This window comes from Dromaius novaehollandiae, chromosome 7 (assembly GCF_036370855.1).
Source record: "Dromaius novaehollandiae isolate bDroNov1 chromosome 7, bDroNov1.hap1, whole genome shotgun sequence".
Lineage (NCBI taxonomy): Eukaryota > Metazoa > Chordata > Aves > Casuariiformes > Dromaiidae > Dromaius > Dromaius novaehollandiae.
In genome coordinates, this window is record NC_088104.1 from 284,125 (window position 1) to 308,126 (window position 24,002).

Sequence of the window (24,002 nt, forward strand, 5' to 3'; positions counted from 1 at the left end):
TGCAAAGTTAACTCTTAACATCTAGAGTTCCTTTCTTCCTCACAAGTTTGTTTACACGTAACTGATGTAATAAGATAAACTCAAGGTAATTCAACATACCACATTCCTTGCACTTACGTATTGTTACTGCAATCATTAAAAAGTCACTGTAACTATTCATAGCAAATAGAATCCTAATACAAATAATATTTATCATTGTTCATAAAAAGCTTCTTAAAAATGGTCAGAAACAAGTTGAAATATCTGTATACAAATTCACAAACATTAGTAAAAGGTACCACATACTACAGCTTTCTAATTTTCAAATGTATGTTCTGGTAAAAATCGAGGCGGGGGGGAGAGGGGAACAACAATACCACTACAGGTGCATACGTCATTATCATCTTTATTTATAAAGAAGTGACAACACTAGAAAACACATTGATAACCAGTGCTTTGAACAGTGAAGGTGGGATCTAAAAAAGACTGATTAAACGAAACAACTTTAAGTCTTTTTCAAGTTGCATATCTGCCAGGAATGCTGAAATGCAAGAGTTTACATCTGCAATATTCCATAATGGAATAGCCGCATAATACCAAATATAATCTCCAGTTTCCAAACCAGTACTTAAAAAAAGCCATCATTAAGTATTAGAAGACCACTGCAAGTTCTTATTGCTTTTTGAGTTAAACACTCTTCAAATAAACTGAAAAAATCAAACAATCTTTACAGTGTCTTGCTCACCCTCCTGCTCATTCGATCTTAACACTGGAAGCAATCAGTTATTATATGAGACAGCAACAGAGGCATTTTTTAAAAAATCCTATTTAAGTACATGGATATCCCCCCTCCCTCACCCCCAAAACCCACAATTACCACTTAATGCCAGTAGAGGAGTAAAACTCAATAGACAAAACCAGAAATCTGACTACAGTAAGAAGGGAACATAAAGGGAGATACAGCTTCCTTAAATATTCAAAATTTGAAGTCTTTCAAAACAAAGCATATCATCCCATCACTTAAAAGGGGAAGTTGCTTTATATATCTAATTCTTGCACATGCTGAGTAGTTCTCAAGTCCACAGAGTTCCACTGTGCAGCGGTTGATTTTGAATTCAACAATGCCTCAAAAACTACAGTAATATTTAATGCGCTTTTTACTAAAGAAAGCAAAAAAATAAATGCACATTGATGATGTTCTTTGCCAGCTCAGCATCTCCGCAGCACTTCCACTGCCTTGAGCAGTACTAAGCAGTGTCAAAAGTTCTACCAGTATCACTGTCTTCAGAATCATCCTCAGAAGCTGTTGGAACAACATAGTACAATCAGAAGCCTTCATAAAGGTCTGTGAAATGCACAATTACGGCACTTCTAGTATAGGATGAGTAGTAGAAATATAGGTAATTTTGTAATACCAATAACAAATTATAAAAATAAAAAAATCCACAAATCAAAACTTTGTTTATATTTGTTATCTAGCTTAATTTTTATACATCTTTCATGTCTAAAAACGTAGCATTTTAAAACTCAAGCCCCATATTACCAACTGCAGTGCCCTCCTCAACATAAAATAAAAGGAAGAACATATGATTATGCTAGAGACAACTTTTATATAACATTTACAGTGACTAATTTCAACAGTAGTAACAGGAGAGTATATACAATCCATGACAGCTGCACCCAACCCAAGGGAAATAAATGACTCACACAGTTAACTATTTGCACACTAAAATATCTAGAAGTGTTCAGTACTCTAAAACAGAATGCCTATTAAAAATAATATCGTTTAATGCAATTAAATCAGTCTTACTTTGAAGCAGAAGCTCTTCTCCCCACCCCCCTTTTTTCAGTGTATGCGAAATGAACATGAACCCTAAGTATGCACAGGATTTTCTTGCGAGACAAATTAAAGAACAAATACACACTTGTCAACTGTGATAAAAAGTCAGCACAAACTTCTACAATAAGTTTGTAATGTGTTATCTTGTGCGTAACAGGAATTTTATCCGTCCTCTTGAGCAGACTCTGTTGCCAAGAAAGTATGTGCACCCAAGAGTCAATCTCAAAGTCAAACTCTGAACATAAAGTGGGATGTATGGTCAGTCTTGTCACTTCTGCAGTCCCTCAAAAATGCTTCTTAAAAAGGAAGTGTAACTAAAATAGTGTCAAGAATCAATTTTAATTCAGCATTCCTCACCTGCAAGTTAGGTAAAGCCTCAAACAAGTATAGATCAAACTACTGTGTGAAACACCACTCATTAGGATTAATTTCCACTATAACATGGAAACACATAACTAAAGAATAAATTCTCACCTCCACAGTCCACCTTTATTATAAAAAAAATTCATTACCTAATGCTCTGAATATAGAAATAATCATCTGCTTAAACTAAAGGAAAACTTACTTCCTTTGACAGCACTTCTTATTGTACTCCAAATACCAAGTCTTACGGACTGAAAGATCAACTCATATATAAACTTTGCGTGTTGAGACGGACAGACAGACACAAATGCATTGGAAAAAGTAGCCGCCCTAGGTACCCTTCCATTGCCATTCATAATGCTCAGCAATAATACTTAGATGCAGCTTAAGTTTACCAGAAGTCAGCATCTACTTGTGAATTTAACCACAATGAAGGACTCACACAGTGAAAAGTAGGCTAGTCCTTTGCCAAAGCTGGCAACTGTTAAATTTGATTCCAAAAGCAGGTAATTCCAAGGAGTATGATAATTAAGTGCAGTCCAATTCAATCCAAAAGGTTGCATTCCTACTAGGACTCATGTGAAATGCTACAGCCTGAAGGTCACCACCAGTTCCGTAACTATGTAATACTAGGATTAAAATAACCAAACTGTAACTAGTGAGGAATCTTGGTATCACTTGCAGAAGACACTTCCTCAAGTCACCTCTGCTGCTGGGAAATCAATCATGGAAAATTAGATCAGTTCTCCCCCAAAATAATTCTACTGAAACTGGAAAAGGCACTGCTGGGTAAAGTCAGTTTTTCTGTGACTAAATTTGTTAGGATGTAACTTGGCAGAAAGGACTGTATCCATTTAACTTTGAGTGAATCTAGTGGGGGTGGGAGAGAAACACCTACTTTCAATATCTTCCATATGTGCCTGAAGAGTTCTTGCAAGGTTAATAAACTAGAAACAAGGTAGAGAGAAAGTAGTTTAAAAGTTGCAAAGTTATCTGCAGAAATTTGCAACACGTTAGCAGAGAAGATTCCTTTTTCAGTAGTACCCTCCTCCCAAAGCCTCATCCCAGATGTCAGTTATCCTAACCCATTTTCCCAACTTACAAAATCAATACAAAATTTATTTAAAAGCCCCACATTAGACTTCAAATTGCTATTGCACAGTAATTTCAGCTTCCACTCTATGTCAAAGGTTTCTGGCAGCAGTTAGTAGCACCACCTTCACATTCTACAGTTTGTAAAACATCTATTTTGAGTGTCAGACATACATCAAAAATTGCCAGTTTTGCAAAAAACCAACTGTTTCTAGAAATTCTAATGCAGAGAAATGTAATTCATGCCAGTTAAGGCACAAAAATCCAGTCAGTATACATCTAAGTAAGTTCTGACTGACACTAGAAAATTACGCTACAGCCAGTCAACTTCAGAATGTAATACTGAAGTATGTATTTAGGGTCCAATCTAGTAGGCAAGGGTTGCAAAGTCCACCCTTTGCAACACAAAATGGCAAAATGGGAGAGATTCGTCAAATATTCTCAGTTCCAATATTCTCAGCTGCATGTTTTATACAGAGGAATGTTAACCTTCAAGTTTTGTATAAATTCACTGTAATCATGATAACATATCTGCAGAGGTAATCAGTTACCAATAACCTTGACAAAAGTGATTTTGCACCACATTAACTGCAATAAAGTAGTACATTTAGTTTCAAAACAAACATGGTGTTACTGTATTGGACAAATCTAGATATGAGCAATCCCTTCCATAAAAGGAATGCATACTTACTCTGACGCGTGTGCTGGCCTCACTTGCAGTTCCTAGCATATCAGAAAAGCGCTGTTCACATAAGTGTAACAACACTACAAGGTAGAGACCAGAGCTGATGAATTCATAGTCTGCCTTAAAGGAAATCGAAAGAAGTTTTCAAAATGTTAGTAATGCGTCTACATATGTAACTCAAGAGGTAGAACTAGAATTAACTTTTCCTGGAAGCATCATACAATTACTCCTCAGTTGCTCCAAGAAAATTACAGAGTAATTATCAAAAAGCTATTATACTTTTGGTTCTTCCCACTCACCCTACATCTGATATGTTATCCTTGAAGTTAAATAGAATGACTTCCTCAAATGAGTTCTAAGGCAATACAGCTAGTCCACAGGCAGGAATCCAAGGATCAGACTATACTATCAGGTGTAAGAATTACTTTAAAAAAACAAAAATAAAAAACCAACGACCTACAACTCTTTGCTAGGAGCCACTGAAAAGCTGCCAGTGCTTTACAGAAAGACAAATAAGGGGAAATATTAAAGGAACTTTATGGTGATATAAACATTCTGAGACATGATTGTCTCTGCTAAGATAAGAACTTTCAAAATACTACTGCTGATTTTAAAGAGTCAGCTCTTTAGGAACAAGTTTTAAAGCTCCTTCACTTCTATCAAAGTACATTGACATAGTCACCAGCACTCAGCAGTGTTAAAACATTTGATGGCGCTATCAAGAAAAACTGTTCATAATCTGGCCCAAGTAACTGGAACTCAAAAATGGAGGCACAGTTAAGATAGCTTACGCTAAATAATAAGAAAATTAGAGGCTGATGTTTGGCTGAGTTCATACTTGCGAAAGCTGGCATCACTTGGCAATATTTTCTTTTAACTTCTCAGGTAGGTGAATTTCATTAGCCTTTCTACATTCATAGAACACAACCCAGAGGCCTAAGAAAACCATCTGAATAAAGTTCACTAAAATAACACCAGCCTTTGTTAATTATTCATTCTAAATACTAAAAAATCCAGTCCTTCCAAGATGCTGCATTTTATATAAAGACAGTAATATCTATGGGCCTTAACTTCATTTTTAATTTAGGAAAGGACTTAAGGGAACAGCAGGTAGTTCTGTTATTAAAAGAGGTTAGTCTCTACTACTCTGACGAAAAGGATAAAGTTTTTAATGGTAGGTTTAAAACAAGTATTTAACTGTGCCTATAAACAGCTACATGGAAAGCCAAATCATTATTAAATGAATCTGAAACTCAATCTAATCATATTATTATTTCCGTTGCACCTATGTGGCAGAAACACTGGGCAGCAAAGCTAGATGACACATCTGCAAATAAGAAAAGATGAGAGATATTACACTTACTGAAAGCTCAGAAATGGGAAGCACAGCAAGAAGATAGAACTTGTCTGAATACTGAGCAGGAAAAATCTGTTCCAGGTTTATATTATGTTATGTGCTTAACAGTCCTTTTGAGAAGGACAACCATTTTCCTTCTATAAGAAAAAAAACCAAAAGCTACCCTCCCAGCACTAAACCAACACTTACCAAATTAGGCAAAATATACTAACTTGTTCATTTGCATGTGCCCTATAGAGTTCATGAATATCAAAGTCTTCAAGATTAAGATGCAACTTCTCTTTACACAGTTCACAAGTAGTTACTGCTTCCAAAGAAGAACCTGGTGTGGAGGGGAAAAGGTGACAAGTCAGCGGTAAGTTACAACAATCCCAAACATAGGGCAAATGTACACAAACATTACAAACTATAACTCATTCTTGACTTTATTTTGCAGCGCAAGATTAGAAGAAAAGACAGCCTCTGACAGTAATGTAGTGAGTATCTCCTACTGTCAGAATTTTAGTGCTATAAAGTGTTTATTCTCCATCAAACTCTACATATTTTTTCTTACGTAGAATCTGGACACCGTATGCTTCTTACTGAAAGTCTGGCATAAAGAAAAAAAATGCTGCTTAGGCTACAGTGTAATCCAAATGTACATACAAGCACTAATAATTACATAATAATAAACATTTCATCTTGAAATATCAGGTTTAAAACAAGTTGTTCCGCAAGCAACAAAACTGACAAAGCAAGTTAATGGTGAATTCGCATCTTATACTTGTTGATTTACATCTAAGAAGTTGCATACTTGAAATAAAAGTCTCCTATTGGCTGAGGCTTTGAATACGTCCCTATTCAGACGTGGGTTCTTTGATACTGAGCAAGCAAGTAAACAGATGCCAGCATCTTCCTTTAGTAAAAGGTATTTAACCATCTCCATGCCCTCTACCAAGCCACCTATTTTCAGTCTCAGAAATACTACAGATAACTATAAAGTGTTCAATGAATTTAAAGGTTATTACAAAACATTTCTACAGCGCGCAATTTCTGAAGTGTTTCTTACCAAGAAAATGTTATATGCACTTTGATGAAACTTTTTAAACAAGGATTCTTAACTGCTCTGAAGAGGAGTTAACTGACCTCAAAAAGAGAGTCTTATTTAAGTATGGTTACACCAATTTTTTTTTTCTTTTTTTTTTTTTTAGATTTTAAGATTCTTATCACTCTGCTACAATCAGCCTGTCTAAGTCTTAGTAATAGAACCGCATGCACCAGGGGGGAAAAAGCCCCTTAAAGTGTGAGAGTAGTTCTAGAGATGTCATCCCCAAATCAACCCCTGCACTTTTCAAAGAAATGCCATTAATATTAGTAACGGTCATCCTACTGATAAAGCTCCCAGTGTAACTGGAAGTCCACCTTAGTCTAGACTCTGCTTTACCTGAATTAATCTTGGACTGCAGCCATTTTTTCATGCACTCCTGGTGAACATATTGCAGACTTCCAGTGCATTTGCATGGCTCTATCAAAAGGTTGTTAGAACTTGCAGAAGACATCTGACAGATTCTGCACAAGTCACCCTCTTCATCTTCAGAATCTTCTAAAAGCAGGCTGAATAGGAAGAAAGATCAACAAATGCCATGACACCTTTATTGTAAGACTTGTCATAATGAAAACTACCATCATTTAACTGTTCTCAGATCTCTAAGAATTAAAACAAGTTTCTCTAAGGACAAAAGTGACACCATAGGTGACAGAGGACTGAGATGCAGCCTTCTCTGAACAAAAGTTCCTTTTAACATTAAGGTTACAGAAAACCCTCACATGTTAATGCAGGTACATTTTATTATCTGGAAAGAGCATACTGATTTACCTCTCCTTAATTTTCTGGAGTCTTTCTGGATCTCTTGAAGGTGGTATTTTAGACTTGTCACTTTCTTGTCCATCAGACTGATTCCAGCCAGAGGGAATAATATCTACAGTTATCATAAGATTGTCAGACAGACTGCTTCCTAATGTTGGAGGCACTGCAAAGCGAAAGAGAGAACCAGGCAGAATTCCAGAACTTCTCCTACTGTGGGTTGAATCTGGTGGGGAGGCAGTAGCTGTAGGGATACCAGATACTGCAGGTGTTGGTGGTCTGTTAACAGAAGCCCTAGGAGGGCTATCTGATGCTTCAACAGAGGTCTCCTCACCTGACTCTCTCCTTCTGAAGACATGTTGTGATCTAGTAGGTGCATCAGAGGTAGAGATCCTTGCAGATTCATCTCTTCCTTCTCTCCTCCTTCTAGAGAAGAGAGGTGTACATCTGTTCCTCAAAGACGACGATAACCAGGATCCTGTGCTCCTACTTTCAGGGTCTGCTCTGTAACTTTCCCCATCAGAGTCAGAGTTATGATTTTGTGAAACTCCTGATAAACCCCATCTTCGTCTAAGAAAACTAAATCCCTGAGAAGCTTCAGATGTCTGAAGTCCTGGAACTTCAGGAGCTGCAGCTGCATTAGTGCTAGACAGAGTAGAAGCTTGAACTCTTGGAACAACACATGACTCCTCAGAGCCTAATGATCTTGTAGGCAACGAGTCCTGGCTAGACCTTCGTGAGAAAAACGTAGATGACATGCTAGACGCTAAACGAGACAGCAGCTGTCTGGTTGTGCGCCTTCCTTCACTATCAGCTGCAGGCCCATTCAGTGACCTCTGAGCAGATAAAACCCTTTCGGAACCACCTGAGGAAGGAGTTTCATCTCTAATGGCAGCATGAGAAAATTCTGACTGCACGCTCCTCGGGGAAGATTCCATTCCATTTCTCCTTTGTCTTGAAGGATAGCTGGATCTTGAAGAGCTCATATGAGAGTCTCTGTTGAAAAAAGATGGCTGATGATCAGAAGGCAACTGGCGGTTCATGGATGCGTTCAGCCTCAAAGTGCTTAATGAATTCTCTTTTGGTCTTGCTCCCTGTGCATATGAAGAGGCAGGCCTGTCGTGAAGATCTGTTGTGAAAGAGCAGAGGAAAATCAGTACGACAAGATGTACTCTAAATCAGTACATTCCAGAAGGATAACTCCTAAGTGGCAATGAAGGAGCTCAGGATTTTGTGATCCTTATTTTAAATTGCAAATTTGGCAGATAGAATTCTGATAAGTAAATTTAAATTTAATATTGCTCTAGAATCTATATGATACATTTAAACTGGTATATTAAACCTATTTGGAATATAACACCCCCAAAATCTTCATACTATCAAAGTATGACTCACTCTCATATACCAATATGAAGATAGTTAACACTAACCATCTGTCAGAAGTTACAGAAGAGGAGTATTTAAATTTAAAAAACAGCAAACTATGTATGTAATACCATTAAAAATTAAAGGCCCATTCTGCCTATAGACTGAGAAAGACAGGGTAATCAAAATTTCAGCAACATAGTAGTTGCCAGAGCACCTGAAACAAGTATATGGATAAAGCAAAATATATTCCCCCTCTATTGCAACACATGCAACCCTTAATCTTCTAGCTATCAGAATATACAGACCTGGAGTCTACTGCCTAAAGATAGTATTATATTATTCAGTTTGGATAACAGAACTGGGATAGTATTTTAATTTGTTATGTATCATCTTATAATTAGAACATTTACTTTAAACCAAGAACTAAAAAAAAATACAGGGAATACCCTAAAAATATTGTAGCTCCACTGTTCCAGGCAAAAAAAAGGGTTATCTAGCTATTGCTTTTATCAAAGAAACATGACAACTGAGTTTGAATGCTCAGCCACGCAACTGGCTTAAGCAGGATCAGATGCTTATTGATAACCATTCTGCATTAGTAATCTCACCTGCTCTTTAATTATCAATTACATATGGCCAATTAGTTAACTATTCCCACACTGTTGTCTCCTCCCCCACTTTTTACACATAGGTTCATCCACCTAATGCTTCCCTATAAGCACATTTTCTGTAAATACTGCATAAGTATCTCAGAGACCATGAGAAGAATTTTACTGTAGCTGAACTATAGTTAATATCATGTGAGGCAGCTGAGGAGGTTATTATCAGTGAGTCTCCTTCTTCAAAAAGTGGTTGGGGTGCGGGGGAAAGTACCCACACACAACAGCAGCAGACTAACCTTGTAAGAGGGAAAATCATTTAATTCCCTTCAATATTTTAACCACTTAAGAAATGTAAATGGATTAAAGTGGGGAGCAGAAGCTTTCTCTATTTACTCTGGTACTTAAACCTTTCACGCAATTCTTACAGTTTCTGTGCTGAAATCACTTTGTTTTAATCTCAAAGCTGCGGTTTGTGCATCTGGCAGATCCTAAAGAAGGAAACATGTCTGCACAGATGCTATGAGCCTGCTATATTGTTTTGATTACACAGCAGGGAACACAGTTGGAGATATTTTTACAACACTTTACAGTGGCACTGCTGCTAAAAAGGCAGTACAGACAGTACAAAACAAGCCTGCCCACCCATCCGTTCTCCCCCCCAAAACACACAAGGCTCTGCCAAACTCAATCTTCGACTTATGTAAAAAGGCATAAAGCACAATGACAACATGGAGAGGGGGAAAAAAAAAAAACCCTCTTCTGGCAAGACTGCAGGAAGAAGCCTGGAACTAGTTTTTACCTTTTCTCCCTACACCTTTCTTTACCTGTAACAATGGTGATTTTATACTTCAGCATTACAAAACGGCACCAATGCATCTGCAAAACGGGGCAGATCAAGACTAGTTCCTCTGCGAAACAGCTATAAAAGGCCACAACAGTCTGAATAAAGAGGAGGTGAAAATGACAGTGCAGAAGTCCATACTACTGCTAAGTAATTACCATGAAACAAATCTCTCACTGCAGTGGGGTAGGGAGCTGTAAAGTATGCATTTATTAACTTATATTTTCAATGGTGCAGCACTTTTCCCTAAATACCACACAAGAAACCAAATACAAAGACATAATAGCATAGGGGAACCTTTGCAAAAATTCTTCCATGAGTCAAATAGCATTACTTACATTTATTTTCCCATACCTCCTGCTAAAGGCCTAAACAGACAGAGACCTTAAGATGAAAGAGGAGGGAGGAAGTTTACTAAACATTTGTAGTTACAGTGGCAAATACTGATACCAGTTTCTTATAAACTGAATGCATCTACAACCTAAATACAAAAAGCATATACAAAACTAGGATTCAGGCAATTACTATTCAGCTTCAGCATTCAAATATGATTTAACATTTTATCCAACAAAAGGAAGGTGGCCAACCAACTTTATGAAAAAGGATACCTTAAAATTAAATAGATCTTTTGTCTTTGTGTTTTACATAAAATATTAAAAGAATAACTGAAGAAACTAACGGGCATGCAACCTAAGGGTTTACAAGCTTTCAGTTGTATAATACATACATGTTGAAGATGAAAAGTCACTGTTTCTGTGGCTGTGATCCACCAGATTATTAACAGACGGATCTGTTCTTCTTTCTAACTCTCTTCGTTCTCTCACCAGCTCAGTTCCCAGAGAGCCAAGCACCACTGATGAAGACCTGGGAATCCGACTATACCTCCAAGAAGAATCTAGAAAGTAACAAGATAATAAATCCCAGGTTTTTGTAATCATTTAAAAATCCATTAAAGCTAGTACTTATGCATGCATTCTGGTTATACTGTATTAAGGGCAAGTTTGACAATACGGCTAAGTTGATCAAGAGGCTAGCTTGCCAACGAGAAGGCAAGCTGCCAATAAAAGTAAGCAGCACTCTGCTGATGCTGGCACTCATTTGATCTTGCAGCAAGCTGGTTCTGGAAGCTAAACCAGGAAAAAAGTAATCATACCTTTGCGAAGAGCCAGACTCATATTTACACTTGTACAGGATAGGAAAGGGGGAAAAGAAATAGGATCTGGCCTTCTAGTGGTAGCTAGTTATTAGACAGGCTTAGCTGTATGGCAAAACAGCAGCCTGAGACTTAGTAAATGCTGCCATTCTAATGGCACTTCTTAAATGCTCCTAAGATTCATTTTCCAGTAAGATATCTGAAGCTTAACAGCAGCTTAGGCACAATTCTTGAGAATAGTGACAAATATTGTTCTTCCTCATATTATGGAGAGTAAAACAAGCTCCAGCATCTAAATAGGGAACTGTAAATACTTCAGCTGTGAACAAAGCTCTAGTTCCAAAAAAGCACTCTTCAATGGCTCTGAAAAATCCACCTTGATTTTATTATAGCGTTAATCTTTTAATCCAAATTTAAGCAGGCATATAGTATCAGCAACACGGTGACCAACCAATCCACAATGGGATGTCTTGCACCTAAGAAGAAATGTCAATGTTGGTCATTTTATTAACAAATAAGAAAGCATCTACAGGACTGGGATTTGAGCAGGAATTTACTAACTGTTGTTTGGATGACTGCGAGTCCATAGAGAGATATAAGCAGAACACAGATGCACACTCACAAGGATAATTTGCATAGACGTAAAGGTCTGTTTCAAATTGTTCTAGAAATGATTTCAGTGCAAGTTTTGACCTTTGTTTCCTGGCCTTTAGACTTTTGTTAGCACATTGCGCATATCGCATCTATCCAAGTAACACATACTTATTCATAGCTTCAATAAAAACCTCAGTTTTTCCTGAAAGAGCTCCCAGCATACAATGTTTATTTTTGCCTGGCATGTAGAATGATTTTAGCCCTACTAAAAAGAGCTTTCTTCCCTGACCCCTGCCAACAGTACTCTAATCTGCCATGCTATTCTGTTTCTTAGAATACAGAACTATGTAGAGATAACAATTTCCTTTCTGCTGTCCCTAAAACATGTAGGTTTACCAATACAAGCTGACCCTTCATTCAAGCTACATTCATTCTTTCTTTGAAATCTTCATCAACCAGATATATTTGAGCCATGAAGTTTGCCTTTAGTACAAATGGAAAAGGTATGGGGAATAATTTTGAAATTATACCACATTAATAGCCTTCTTGGTATTTTGAATGAGACTATCAGTGTGAAAATAGTCTTCTATCGAGCATAAGTTTTTAAAATTTAAGAATTTACTACAAATTTATTTCAAGTTAACTCTTAAAACTTGGTAAAGCCTGATCTTATTACACTCAGACAGTTCTCATGTAGTTCAGTTCTAGTAATCAGCCTCTCACCTGAAATTGCATTCAAGCCATTATTTCTCAGAGAAGAGGTAGACGTGCAAGATAGCTTTGGTCTCTTTGAATCGCTGTCTCGCTGCTGGCTATTCAGTCTTGAATATGCTCCCTGAGTTCTCTCAGACTCACCATAACACGCAGATGTAAAATGAGAGGAGGAAGATGTAGACTGAAACATCATTAAAAAAAAGAAAAAAAACAAGCAAACAAACAAAAATAAACCCACACAATTAGGGATATAGTATTTCACATGTGCTTTTTGTAGCCTAAGATACCTAACACTGTTTATATAAGACTCACAAAACCAGTAAATTAATTTTAAGATGCAAAACCTTTTTATTTAAAACTATTGTAGGATTTATGCTCCTGTCCTTGATTAGTACTTCCACCTCTAATCAAGACAGTCCCACCAACAAATGCTGGTTTCTGTTACAATCGGCCTTATTTTTCTTCTTAGATGGATACAGCTTACAGAGGAAAAAGATGTTCCTGACTTAAGATGTTACAAACGTGCTATGAAAGATAACTGTACAGGTCTCCATTATAAAAAAACAAGGACAAGTAAAACATAATTTTGTAGTTCAGAAAAGGCTGAAATTGGTTAACTCCATTATTTTATTTAATAGCTTGTTAACTAATCTAGTTCATCTGTTACCAACCTAAAATGCACTTAGCTAGGAGTTAGCTCTAGCTTATAAGTACACAATTTCAACCACACATATTCTACTTGAATGAAGCTGAAGTGCAACTCAAGAAGTTCAAATCAGAGTGCGTACAAAACAAATTTTGCAATACACAGCACTTCTAGTACTGAAGAAACAGAAAGGAAGATGTGCAAGCTTATTTCTCTTTTCTGAAATAAAAGACAAATAGTCAGATACAGAAACTAACATCCCAAACTAAATATAAAAATAGGTTACGTTCCCTCATGAATCATGAATTTAACATAAAATTTATTGTTTTAATCACTCGCTATTTGATAAGTTGAAGTTTCAGAAAGACTTCTGCAATATTCATTTGCACTAGAACTTTAGAGAAAAATTAATCTCAAGAGCAAAAACATTCCCTTTTGGAAAGCCTAGAGCACCAACTTAACTAGAAACGTAGGCCACTTACAACCCGAAACTCAGTTTCTTTCCAACTACATGTACAGTAATTCACTACGATTTTCCCTGAAAGTCAGCATCCCCACACTGTCTCTCATCCCTGCTAACTTCTCTGAAAGTGCCTTTACTATTTAAGTCACAGTAAGAAAACAAACACCTGTTTAAGATGTGCGCTCTCTCAAGACAAAACATCCAAGCATCACAGTTTTATAGTGAATAAAATTTACACCTGTTCAGTGTTTTCACCCACAGCTTTTTCCTAGCTCTCTGCTTTTCCCATCTTAATATTTCTACTGCAGTTGAAAATGTTTTATTTTCACTCTACAGTGCATAAACACTTTGAAGAAGCAAACTATTTTTTTTAATGTTTGAGTTATTAAGGGACATTCTGGAGCCAAGTTAAGACAAGTTGTTTAGGCCTGAGCTTTGCATATCAGTCAAATGAGAAATAGTTCAGCCTCCATTTTCCTTTACCGTATCTAATCATAAGACTTTAAAGCATGGTCAGAGCACGAATTACTCCCATCCAAAAACTGTGAGTTTTCTAAAGTAGATCTCCAAAAACTATCAAGTTAGTGTCAACTCAGAAAGCTAGTACCATCTTAAGAAAGGTCCCTTAGAAATACCTGATAGAACAAGTTGAATAATGAACAGTATTAATTTTGTCATGAACAGGACTATAATGTGCATGCATAATCTCCCCCTTGCTATTTTTTTTAATGGAGGTTGCAGAGCCATTTGCACCTCAAATCTCAAATTTATTTCTTAACTATTGGTAAAATTAACCTCACAAGTATGCATAATTATTTTCATCCTTCCATTTTGACCTGATAACTTCCTAGAAACATTAGCAGGAGCTCCTGCTGGCAATTTTTCAGATTGGGAAGGCTAAAGCTAGACTCCGTTAAAAGAGACATTACGCATTAACAATTCTTACCAATCTGTTTCTGCTTCCCAAAAATCTTCCAGACCGTGGATGATCAAGCGTCCCTGAGTAGCGAGTTGGAGAGGACGTTGTAAGCTTCCAAGGAGTTTCACGGGCCTCTCTTTCTCCAATTCCCCAGTCTCTACTGGAACTATTCAATACACTTGATTCCTAAAGGAAAAGGAAAAAGTAATATTTTGAGCCTAATAACAGGATTTATTTTAATAAGGAACATGCTCTGTCCTAGTAAAATAGATGAGACAACAAATGCAAATTATACGGTCAAGTTATTATTCCTAAAGAAAATACGCTGCTACTGCAAGTAATACAATATCTTCCATCTCTTATTCTTAAAGCACTTCCTTCCTACAAGTGCTTAAATTTCTTATTTCTCTGCAGTCTATTCTAAAAAAATATCCATCATTGTGCTATCAGTGTGGCAGGCTTGCAGATCAGTAATTATTCATTCTAATTGTATTTCATGCAAACAACAAACATGCATTTCCATCTTCACTAAAAAACTGAGACTTTTGTGTCTTAAGTTTCTTATAAATGATTAATGTCAAAGACCACTGATAAAACAGTAAATAGCACTGGGTACAAAACAACCACTTCGGGCTTAAGAAAGATAAGTAGTTTTAGTCACTAGTTTCAGACAGAGTGTAAAGATACTGAACCCACAGTTTGATATGCATAACAAACTAAGACTGTTTAGCAAAACAGTCCTGCAAATAAACACTGTTTGCTGCCTAACCTCCATACAAAGCACTCAAATTCTTTTAAGTCTGATGTCTGCACAGCAATGACTATAAATGTTCTTTCTGTAGTTTCTTTTCCAAGATACTTGAGAGCTCCAATCTTTACCTTGGGTACACAGGCAACTTCCCGATAATAAAACTGGGAACTGTTTAACATACAAATCTCTGTATCTTTAAGAGGACCTAAGAGATGAAGTTCTATACTGCTGGCTTAACTGAGTGTCAATAAATAGCTGATCACTAAGGCAACGCATTGCATTTTAATTTGTTTCACAGAATAGTAATTGGAAATAAAAAAATAGAAATAACAGAAATCCAACCATTTATTATAGCTAGGCAGAGTTTGTAAGTGATGACTTGTACATCCTCTTCCTATGACTTAATAGTATTATACCTATAGCAGTATAAGTGCCACTTCCTCTTAAAGATGTACTATTAGCTAGAATTCAAAAAGCTAAAGAACTATTAATGCTCGTCATTCTTCCATGCAAAATTAAACCTGAAAATAAACTATCAGACAGTAAATTTTCTAATATTTCATAGTCTCAAGAGGATTCATTAAGTTTCTAAACCTAATGTATGGATAGTTTGGATATGTGTATATGGATAGCTTGCCTGTGTAATCACACCTGCAGAGTTAACTGATCTTGAAATACTTGTTTTCCCTTTTTCTCCAGTTGCTAGACTCTGAAGACCTCAGGATTCAGCTTATTTTAAATGTCTGTACCTGCAGATCTTAATGTGGCCGCTTCCATGCTATACATGGAACTCACAACTGACAAGCCTAAGCTTATTGGAACTGGACTGCCACAGAGTTAGGATCTTAATTCAAAAGCAGTACAATCACACTAGTACAGCACTGAAAGCCAATTCATGGAACTACACCATCTACTCCTCTGACACTAACACAGCTCTCACCAGCTGTGGCATCTCCACAACCGCATTCATTTCTTTGAAACATGTCTCAGGGCACTGTAAGGGTCGAAACTGAAAAGAAAAAGCAAAGTATCGGGTATCATAAAAGTGGCTTTAAGAGAATGCCAATCTCAAGTTTGCTTTCTTCCTTCAGTTTAAAACTAACATCCCATGTCAGAACTTAAAAATACAGCATTACACAAGGTATTCTATTTTTAGTGTCTATTTGCAGGAGCAGAAGAATGTGATCCGAAAAGCTTTTTAATAAATTACATTGACTCTGTCCTGTCATTAAAAAAAACCAAAACTTCATTTCTCAAAGAGATGGCTAATAGTGCTTCATCATAAGGCACAGAAATTCCTTCTAGTAGCATTACAATGTTCTGATTTTGTACTGTATATCACGCAGAAACAATGGTATGCCACATACAGTGACTTAGTTTACAACTAACCTGATTGTTATGTCTCCTCAAATGAGAAGTGACTAAAAACTCCGTAGAGGGTGTGAGAGGGTAGTTCTTTTTGTGGATTTTAGCTATGCCACATTTACTTGAGCTTACTACACAGACTGATCTCAAATTTATATGATTAAATATATGTATATTCATATACAATTCATCATATATATATATGTATATATGTATATATATATATATACACATGAATATATGAAAAAAATATGACTGAACTTCCAAAAGGAGGAAGGGGAAAGAAAAATCAAGACACCCAATACAAACCTATTTTTTAACCCTAGTCAAAACCAAATACTCTGAATTAGACTGTCCCGTCTCCAAAAGTTTTGAGTCAAGCTATAATCAAGAATGTTCTCTACTTCAGAGAAGACTTTACATTGAGAAGCCAAGTATCTGAGTTCTGTTTTGCTGGGTATACCCAAAGCATGATTGATATTTATGTATTTTTCTTCTAAATGAAGTATCTTTTAAATACTCTGGAACTGCAGCAGATCTTAGTATTTTATTTAAGGTAGACTTCTGAATAGCTTAACAGAGTGAAAAGACCTGCCCATTCTGTTACTATTTGACTACTTAATCCTCATTCAGACCAGTTATCTCTTTTTGCCCCAGTCACTTGGATTCTTAACCTGCAAGTAATACTGGAATTTGCTCCTACCAGCTCTGTAAGTAGCAACAGTTAAGTTTCCCCATGCCTCCCTCCACTACTTTAACCACTAAGCACTACCCTTGTCTAACAAAGTCTACAACTACTGTCCATGAATCAGAGTGGAAAGGAGGGAGACAATATAACCTTCTATACTATTATTTTTCCTATGTTTAAAATTGGGAAACATTTAAACAGATCACTCCTCAGATTAGGAAGCACACTGTGCTGCAGGAACTGCCAAATGATAATACACAGTGCAGTGAAGCTGCAGTTCATGTAATGACTGATATGCTGTAAAGCACATACCCTCCCAATTCCAAAAAAGGGGAAAAATAGTTTGGTAACGAATCTGTAATTTCATAGCAACAATTCAGCTCAAGACCCAGTCTTTTGACCAGCAGCTTTCAGTGTGACACATAGACTGTGTGGGTCCATACATGCCTAAGAAAAAGCAAGACCATTGTTTTTGCTGTACAGACAGACAGTGAAAAATATGTAGGAATACAAAAGCAAAAAACACTTAGTACTTCCCTCAAATACTCTGCAGCCTACATACTAACACACACACGCATGCAAGATACAACAAAACAGGTAAAACACATGGCTGCACACATACTGTGCTAAAAATAGTTATATGATCTAATACTTGTAAAACTGTTTCTGGGAAAGGGATTAAATAATACGACGTCTGCTACAGCTTGTCAGCAGGGACTGAATTATTAACAATTTAATCAAAAACGATGAACATTTAGTCACAGAATTAAGATCAGAGGCTGAAATGGGCTTACATCTCTGTGCCCCAAAATCTGAGGTGAGAGCTTCTGACAAGAGCAGATGACAGGAGCAGAAACAAAAAAAAATTAGCAAATCGAGCCAAACAACCCTCTTTTGTTTCTAAGTCCCTCAAAATAAGTTCTAAAGTCGTTTAATCTCTACTTACCATAATACTCTTTCAAAGCAAAAGTGTCTGCAGTGTTGCTTCTTACTCTTGAGCATGGCTTCCCCTCCCCACAGAAGCAATTTGATTACAGTGTAAAACATTGGGATACGATACAGCAAAACTCCTCACCCCAGTTCTGTCTATCGCAGACAAAGTCTAGCTGTATTAACATCCTAACATGATAACATAAGACTGGAGGTTCTCATTTCTACCATTGCAAATTTCAAAGTAGGTGCTCACAGCAGTACAGCCCACTGTCAACTCTTAGGACTGCAATGTGTTCCTTATACTTTTTTACATCACTATCCACACAGGAAATGCAATACTCTATACACATCAAAATTCAGCCCAAATTCTCATCTCCCTCCACCAGAAAACCCCATTTACCCAGCTTTAAGCCTGCAGTGCACAACCACAGCAATCACCGCAACAATGAATCAGTAGTACTCGGACACCCTTTATTCCAGTAGCAGCTGATTTTTAAAACAGAAACAGTTTTTAAAACCCAAACAGAAGTGCATAAAGATAGCACACCAGAAACTACTAGTTCATACTACAGAACACTGTCATTGGCCTGACCATCAAATCTTTGAATTTTCAAATTAATCCCCCCCACACAAATGCAGAACACTGAGTGAGACTTTTCCTTACGTTTCCCTATTTTTTTTGTCTGGGTTTGTTTCTTTCTTTTGGCGGGGGGAGGGGGGATGACAAACAGTCATTAGATGAATGGGTGAACTGCTTGAGTGAATTCATACTTTACGGAAGGACACAAAATGCATTACCTGGTATCCAGACTCTAATCTCCGTGAAGACTCTCTTGCACCGTATGCACCAGCTAAACTGCTTCCAGTCAACGTTCCAGATCCTAGCGAAGAGCTAGGGGCCTGAACAGATATCCTTCGAGGAATTCTTGAGGGTTTAGACTCCATTCTTCGTATCCTGTATGAAGACACAGAGATTACTACTTCTTTTAGAAGCAGGGACGTACGTGGAAAACATGCACGAGTCATTCTGAACGTATCGTAATTATGACTCACACACACACACATTTTAAAACAGAGCTTTGGTCTTGTCATGCATCAGTAAGATGGGAAAACGAGTTCTTTCCCTAGTTTTTGTACTTCTCTACATCTCCTCCTGCTCTATGTTAGGAAACTAGGAACAAGACTCCTCTTCCTATACTCCTGCAAGTCTTTGAGCCTGAAGCTGTACAGAATTCAGAGTGGGACTCCCTTAAGAACTCTGCAGCACTAACTTTAACACAAAATGAGCCAGAAAGAGTTCTCAGATTTTCCAAATTCTTAAGTTATCTTTCTGTTAATCAGCTGCATCCCAAACACGAGAAGATGGATTAAGCACTTGCAGAAGCAATACCCAGATTTATTCTTCAACGTCAAAACTATGAAACTTCACTCTACTCTGAAATAATTGTAACTGCAGTCTCAAAGAAATATTTTGCTTCTCTGAAGTTAACTTCCATGAAAACTAATGTATACACCTAACAGCATATACATGTATATATGCATTTACCTTTGCGTTGCTGAGTATGTATCTGCTCTCTCAGGATTTCTAGGAATTTCAAAACAAATGCTGGTGCCTTTTCACATGAGAAGTCATCCTGTGGTCATTCCTCTACTTGAAAGAGTATTTTGACTTCAAAACCTCAGGATAGATAGCTAACTGGTTTGTTTGTTAACATTCCCAGATTTCTCCTCCTCAAGACAGTACGGACAGGACTGGACCACAAAAAGTAATTCTTAAATCAAAAATTTAACAGAACTGCAGTATCCTCCGTGGCATGGTGCAGTGAGAGTAACACAATAACAACTCTAGAAGAGATGGCAGAGAACTCCATCAGTGCAAGGTGATGTGCAAAAGTGGTACTATCTGCTTTATTTAACCATTTGCAATTCCAACCTAATCTTTCAAGGGTAGAGATGAGAATAAGATTAAATCAGAAAAATTATCAATAAAGTACAATTTTCCCTCACATTTGGCAACACTCATCAGCAAAACTGTGTTTGTGAAAAGCTGCAGAAATCCTATGACGCACCTAATGACTGGCTGCAGTTATGATTTGAGTTCAGATACTCAAGATTTGTAATCTTAGCTGAAATCCATGCTGCATTATATTCTACTCAGTAAAAGCTAGCTTGTACAGAAGTACATCCATCAGTTTCCTCAATGTCCTTTTTTTTTTTTGGGGGGGGGGGGGGTAGGGATTTGACTCACAAAGCACAGTTGGTCTATGTTTTACCCTGTACTACTAAGTATATAGGAGACACACAGAAAAAGGGATCCAACCCTGTACTACTAAGTACACAAATGTTGCTGCTCTTACTTGACAAAGGGCGCCAGCATTATCAGTTTGGTTCTGGATCACTCTGCTTCCGGATCACTTTGCTTCAGACAGGCGTGGAAGCAGTTGACTACAGACAGGCAGCTAGATGTAAAATACAGGGAGGTTCTGGAAGAAGGGAGGTGAGCTTCTACCAGCAGAAATTAACGCCCAGATAAACAGGGAGAAAGAAACAGTAGTGTAAGAAGGGAGAACTTTAAAACAGAGATCATCTAATGCTAATAAAACTTCTTATGCACCATCTACAGAACAGACAAAATAAGACTCTGCTCAGATAGAAAAGGGCAGGGTAGAAGACTTTGGACACCACAGCCAATTAATCTCTAGAAGCTGAAATGGATTCCCAAGATTAGCAAATTAATTCTGAAGATGTACATAAAAAGACACAAGGCTAATTTTCTCTTCTGGTGCTGACCCCAAGAGGACAGTTTTATCAACTTAATCCCGTAAATTAGCAGAAACAGTTGTCTTCTGTGACTTCAAGTCAAATAGATGTCAAGATGATACTATCTATAGAATTTGCTTGTTCTCTAAATGAAAAAAATCCCACAGGAACAATATACAGAAATGCGTTAAAACAACCTAAAGGCAACTACATGTTAGAAAATGAAAGAAAAAAAAAATAGTACTTCCGGTAACGCATACACATTAAGTCCTTTAATAAAACTGTACAATTTTTCCGCAGTCTTGGCCTCACCAACAAACAAGAAGGATCTGCTATAAAGATGAATCAGTGTTGTGTAATAAGAAGCATTTGACAACAGGAACCCTGCTCCATTTGATGCAGAGGCTGAAAGGTACTGAGAAAAAGGTCCTATGGTTTAGGCAATTAAATTCTGCCTGAGGAAACTGGGTTTTATTTTTGCCTTTCAAAAAAGTTTGAGCAACAAGAAGCATGTCTTTTTTTTTTTTTTTTTTTTTTTTTTTTTTTTTAACTACTGCAAAAGAACTCTTCATTTTCTGGGCTATTACACAGCTCATCAAGCACTCTGGAAAAACCAGATACTAGGCATCTCAACTTTGGCAAGCAACACTAGTGGAAAGTCTTCTATTTTTATGTGGTTTTCCTTTATTATCCAGTGTTCTGTGGAAAACCATTTCAAGCACTGTGAGTACCAGGGAAAAGCTTGAGAAGTGACCATCTTCATAGTTGGCTCTGAATACACAGAAGCATATATGGCTTATGCTGATCACGATAACACAACGAAGTGTTTGCTACAAATGTATTAAGCTATCACAGCATGCAGGACAGAGCAAGGCAGTGATCTCACAATAAGAAAAAAAAAATCATATTATTAAAGCCACAATAATACTTGTCTGCAAGGGACAACATGGCTTTTACAGGATATTTCAGAACAGAGTATTTCACTTTAAAAATATCAGCAACTTAAGGATTTTTTTTTTTGGAGCAAGCACAAAGACACTCAAATTGAAACCTCCTACATTGTGCTTACCCACACAGGAATTCACCAAATCCCAAATGATAATTAACATACCACAGTGAGTTTTATAATGACACAGTACTGTCACCTCAATTTTTACAGAAGGTGGCATGGTAAAAAACACTCGAGCAGCTTCTCTGAGCAACAAATCAAAAATTCTAAGTTGTATTACAGCCTGAACTGATTTAAAAGCCTGTTGTTGCCAAAAGGAAAGGAACAGCTTATTCTTATTCAAATCTGACACCTGCCATGCCCTTCACTGAGCAACCTCAACTCACCATCCTGGCAAAAAAACACTTCTGGCTTCTCCATGATTTTGACATTTTGATATTACTCATGCTGGTATCCAATAATGAGTGGAGCTGATATAAGGCTGATACAAATGAAAAATGGCAGAGGGAAGGGAATTGGGGGTGAGAAACATTCCTCTCCTCACCAAAGCAAACTGTTACATCAGCTCAAGCCATGTTATGCAACTCTGCAATCAAAACCCCATGGAAAAATCTGGCAGCAACTCTTGCATCTCCTGGAATAAGAGATACATGTGATCTATCTCAAGACCGGGTAAGAAAACAAGTTCTGAAATCAAACTTTAAATTTAACTTGAAGTTGTATCTGGGAACATAGCTGACCAATTTGTACAAGACCGGAGGGGGAAGAGGGTGGTATTTTGAACTGTTCTGAGCACATGGCTCACTTGTCTTGCCCTTAATTTGCCATCCATCCAACTATAATACAGAAAATCAACTAGGCCTAACATAACCACAGACAGAGATAACAGCAGATAATGTAGATTTGATAAGTCTTGCAGGAGACCAGCGCAACTTCAAAAGGTAAAAATAAGACAGACAACAAATAGCTAAAATAAAAAGAGAAAACCTCACTCCTCTCTGCTGCCTTGATCCCCCTCTACTGTCATTTCTCAAGACCTGAACTTTTACCTTTACAAGGCAAGCTGTTTGCTTTTTGCCTGCTTTGTTATACAACTGTTCATAAGGTTTTCTCTCAAGCAACCAGTGATCATGTAATGATATTAATGTGTTCTTCCTCAGCAATTACTCACAAAATAAACATTTTATGACAGACAGGGTGGAGTTCTGGGACAATTCTTTCAGTCTGCACAATTAATTGCTCAGGGTTCTTCCTTAAATTTCAGTCAAGAAAGAAAGGCTGACAAAACTACAGCAGCCTCCAAGGTGCCCCAGGATCAGGAAAACAATTTACAAGAGCTGATTGCCTTTCCATGCTTGAAAACGGTCTGTTCTAGTGTTCAAGGCTCCAGTTTTGCACAGCTGCAGCAGCTGGTGCCAGCACGCCGAGCGGCTCCCCCGGACCAGAGCAAGCAGGCGCCACACGGTGCTCTGCACGGCGGCTGGCAGAGGGCACCACACCCTTCCCGGGCCGGGAGGCAGGAGGCCCGGCCGGCGAGGCGGGCAGGCGGTCACGGCCGCGCTCGTTCCGACCGACCCCAGCCAGCGCTCCAGGCCAGCGCCGAACGGCGGCCCGGGCCCGGCCAAAGGGCAGCCTCGGGCACGCTGGGCAGAACCTGCAAAGCAGGGGCCCCCAGGGGAAGGGAGGGCGCCGCACAGCTCCGGAACCCGCGAAGGCGGCAGAGGAGGCGCAGAGGCGGACGGCGGTGCTCGGCGGAGGAAAGGGAGGAGGAACCGGCCCCGGCTCCGGCCCCGACCCGGAGACAAAATGGTTCCCCCCACCCTGGCGCGGAGCCGCTGGCGCCAGCCCCGCACGCAGGCGCGGTCCGGGCCACACAGGGACACCCCCCCACCCCAACGCCACCAGCGAGCCGTACTCACTCTCACAGCCCGCGACACAGGCGCTCAGGAGCCGCCGGAGGGGCCGGGTCGGTCGGGCCGAGGGGCGGCCGCACCAGGCCAACCGCCGCCAACGGCCTCTCGCCGCAACACAATGGCGACAGCGCCGAGCCCGCACTGCCAATCACCGCCCGGGCCCCGCCCCTGCCCAGCTCTCGCG

General features: G+C 38.3%; 1 protein-coding gene across 4 annotated transcripts; it reads right to left on the reverse strand.

The window, feature by feature from the left end:
• Positions 1-369: 369 nt before the first annotated feature.
• MARCHF7 (membrane associated ring-CH-type finger 7) lies at positions 370-24,000 on the reverse strand. 4 transcript variants are annotated; one of them, XR_003260506.2, is made up of 11 exons: positions 23,825-24,000; positions 18,995-19,151; positions 14,487-14,645; positions 12,441-12,612; positions 10,698-10,865; positions 7,172-8,288; positions 6,740-6,909; positions 5,506-5,638; positions 3,966-4,079; positions 3,081-3,129; positions 1,096-1,282 (listed from the first exon to the last, which is right to left on the reverse strand). XR_003260506.2 is itself a non-coding variant. In XM_026108757.2 (11 exons), the coding sequence occupies exons 2-11, from the start codon at positions 19,139-19,141 to the stop codon at positions 1,227-1,229; spliced, it is 2,262 nt and encodes a 753-aa protein (XP_025964542.1). In that variant the 5' UTR covers positions 19,142-19,151; positions 23,825-23,999; the 3' UTR covers positions 1,096-1,226. The 4 variants fall into 4 exon arrangements, 2 of the variants coding, with proteins under 2 accessions (XP_064370557.1, XP_025964542.1); XM_026108757.2 differs by having other exon boundaries at positions 5,529-5,638; positions 23,825-23,999; XM_064514487.1 differs by lacking the exon at positions 3,081-3,129 and having other exon boundaries at positions 370-1,282; positions 5,529-5,638; positions 23,825-23,999.
• Positions 24,001-24,002: the final 2 nt, after the last annotated feature.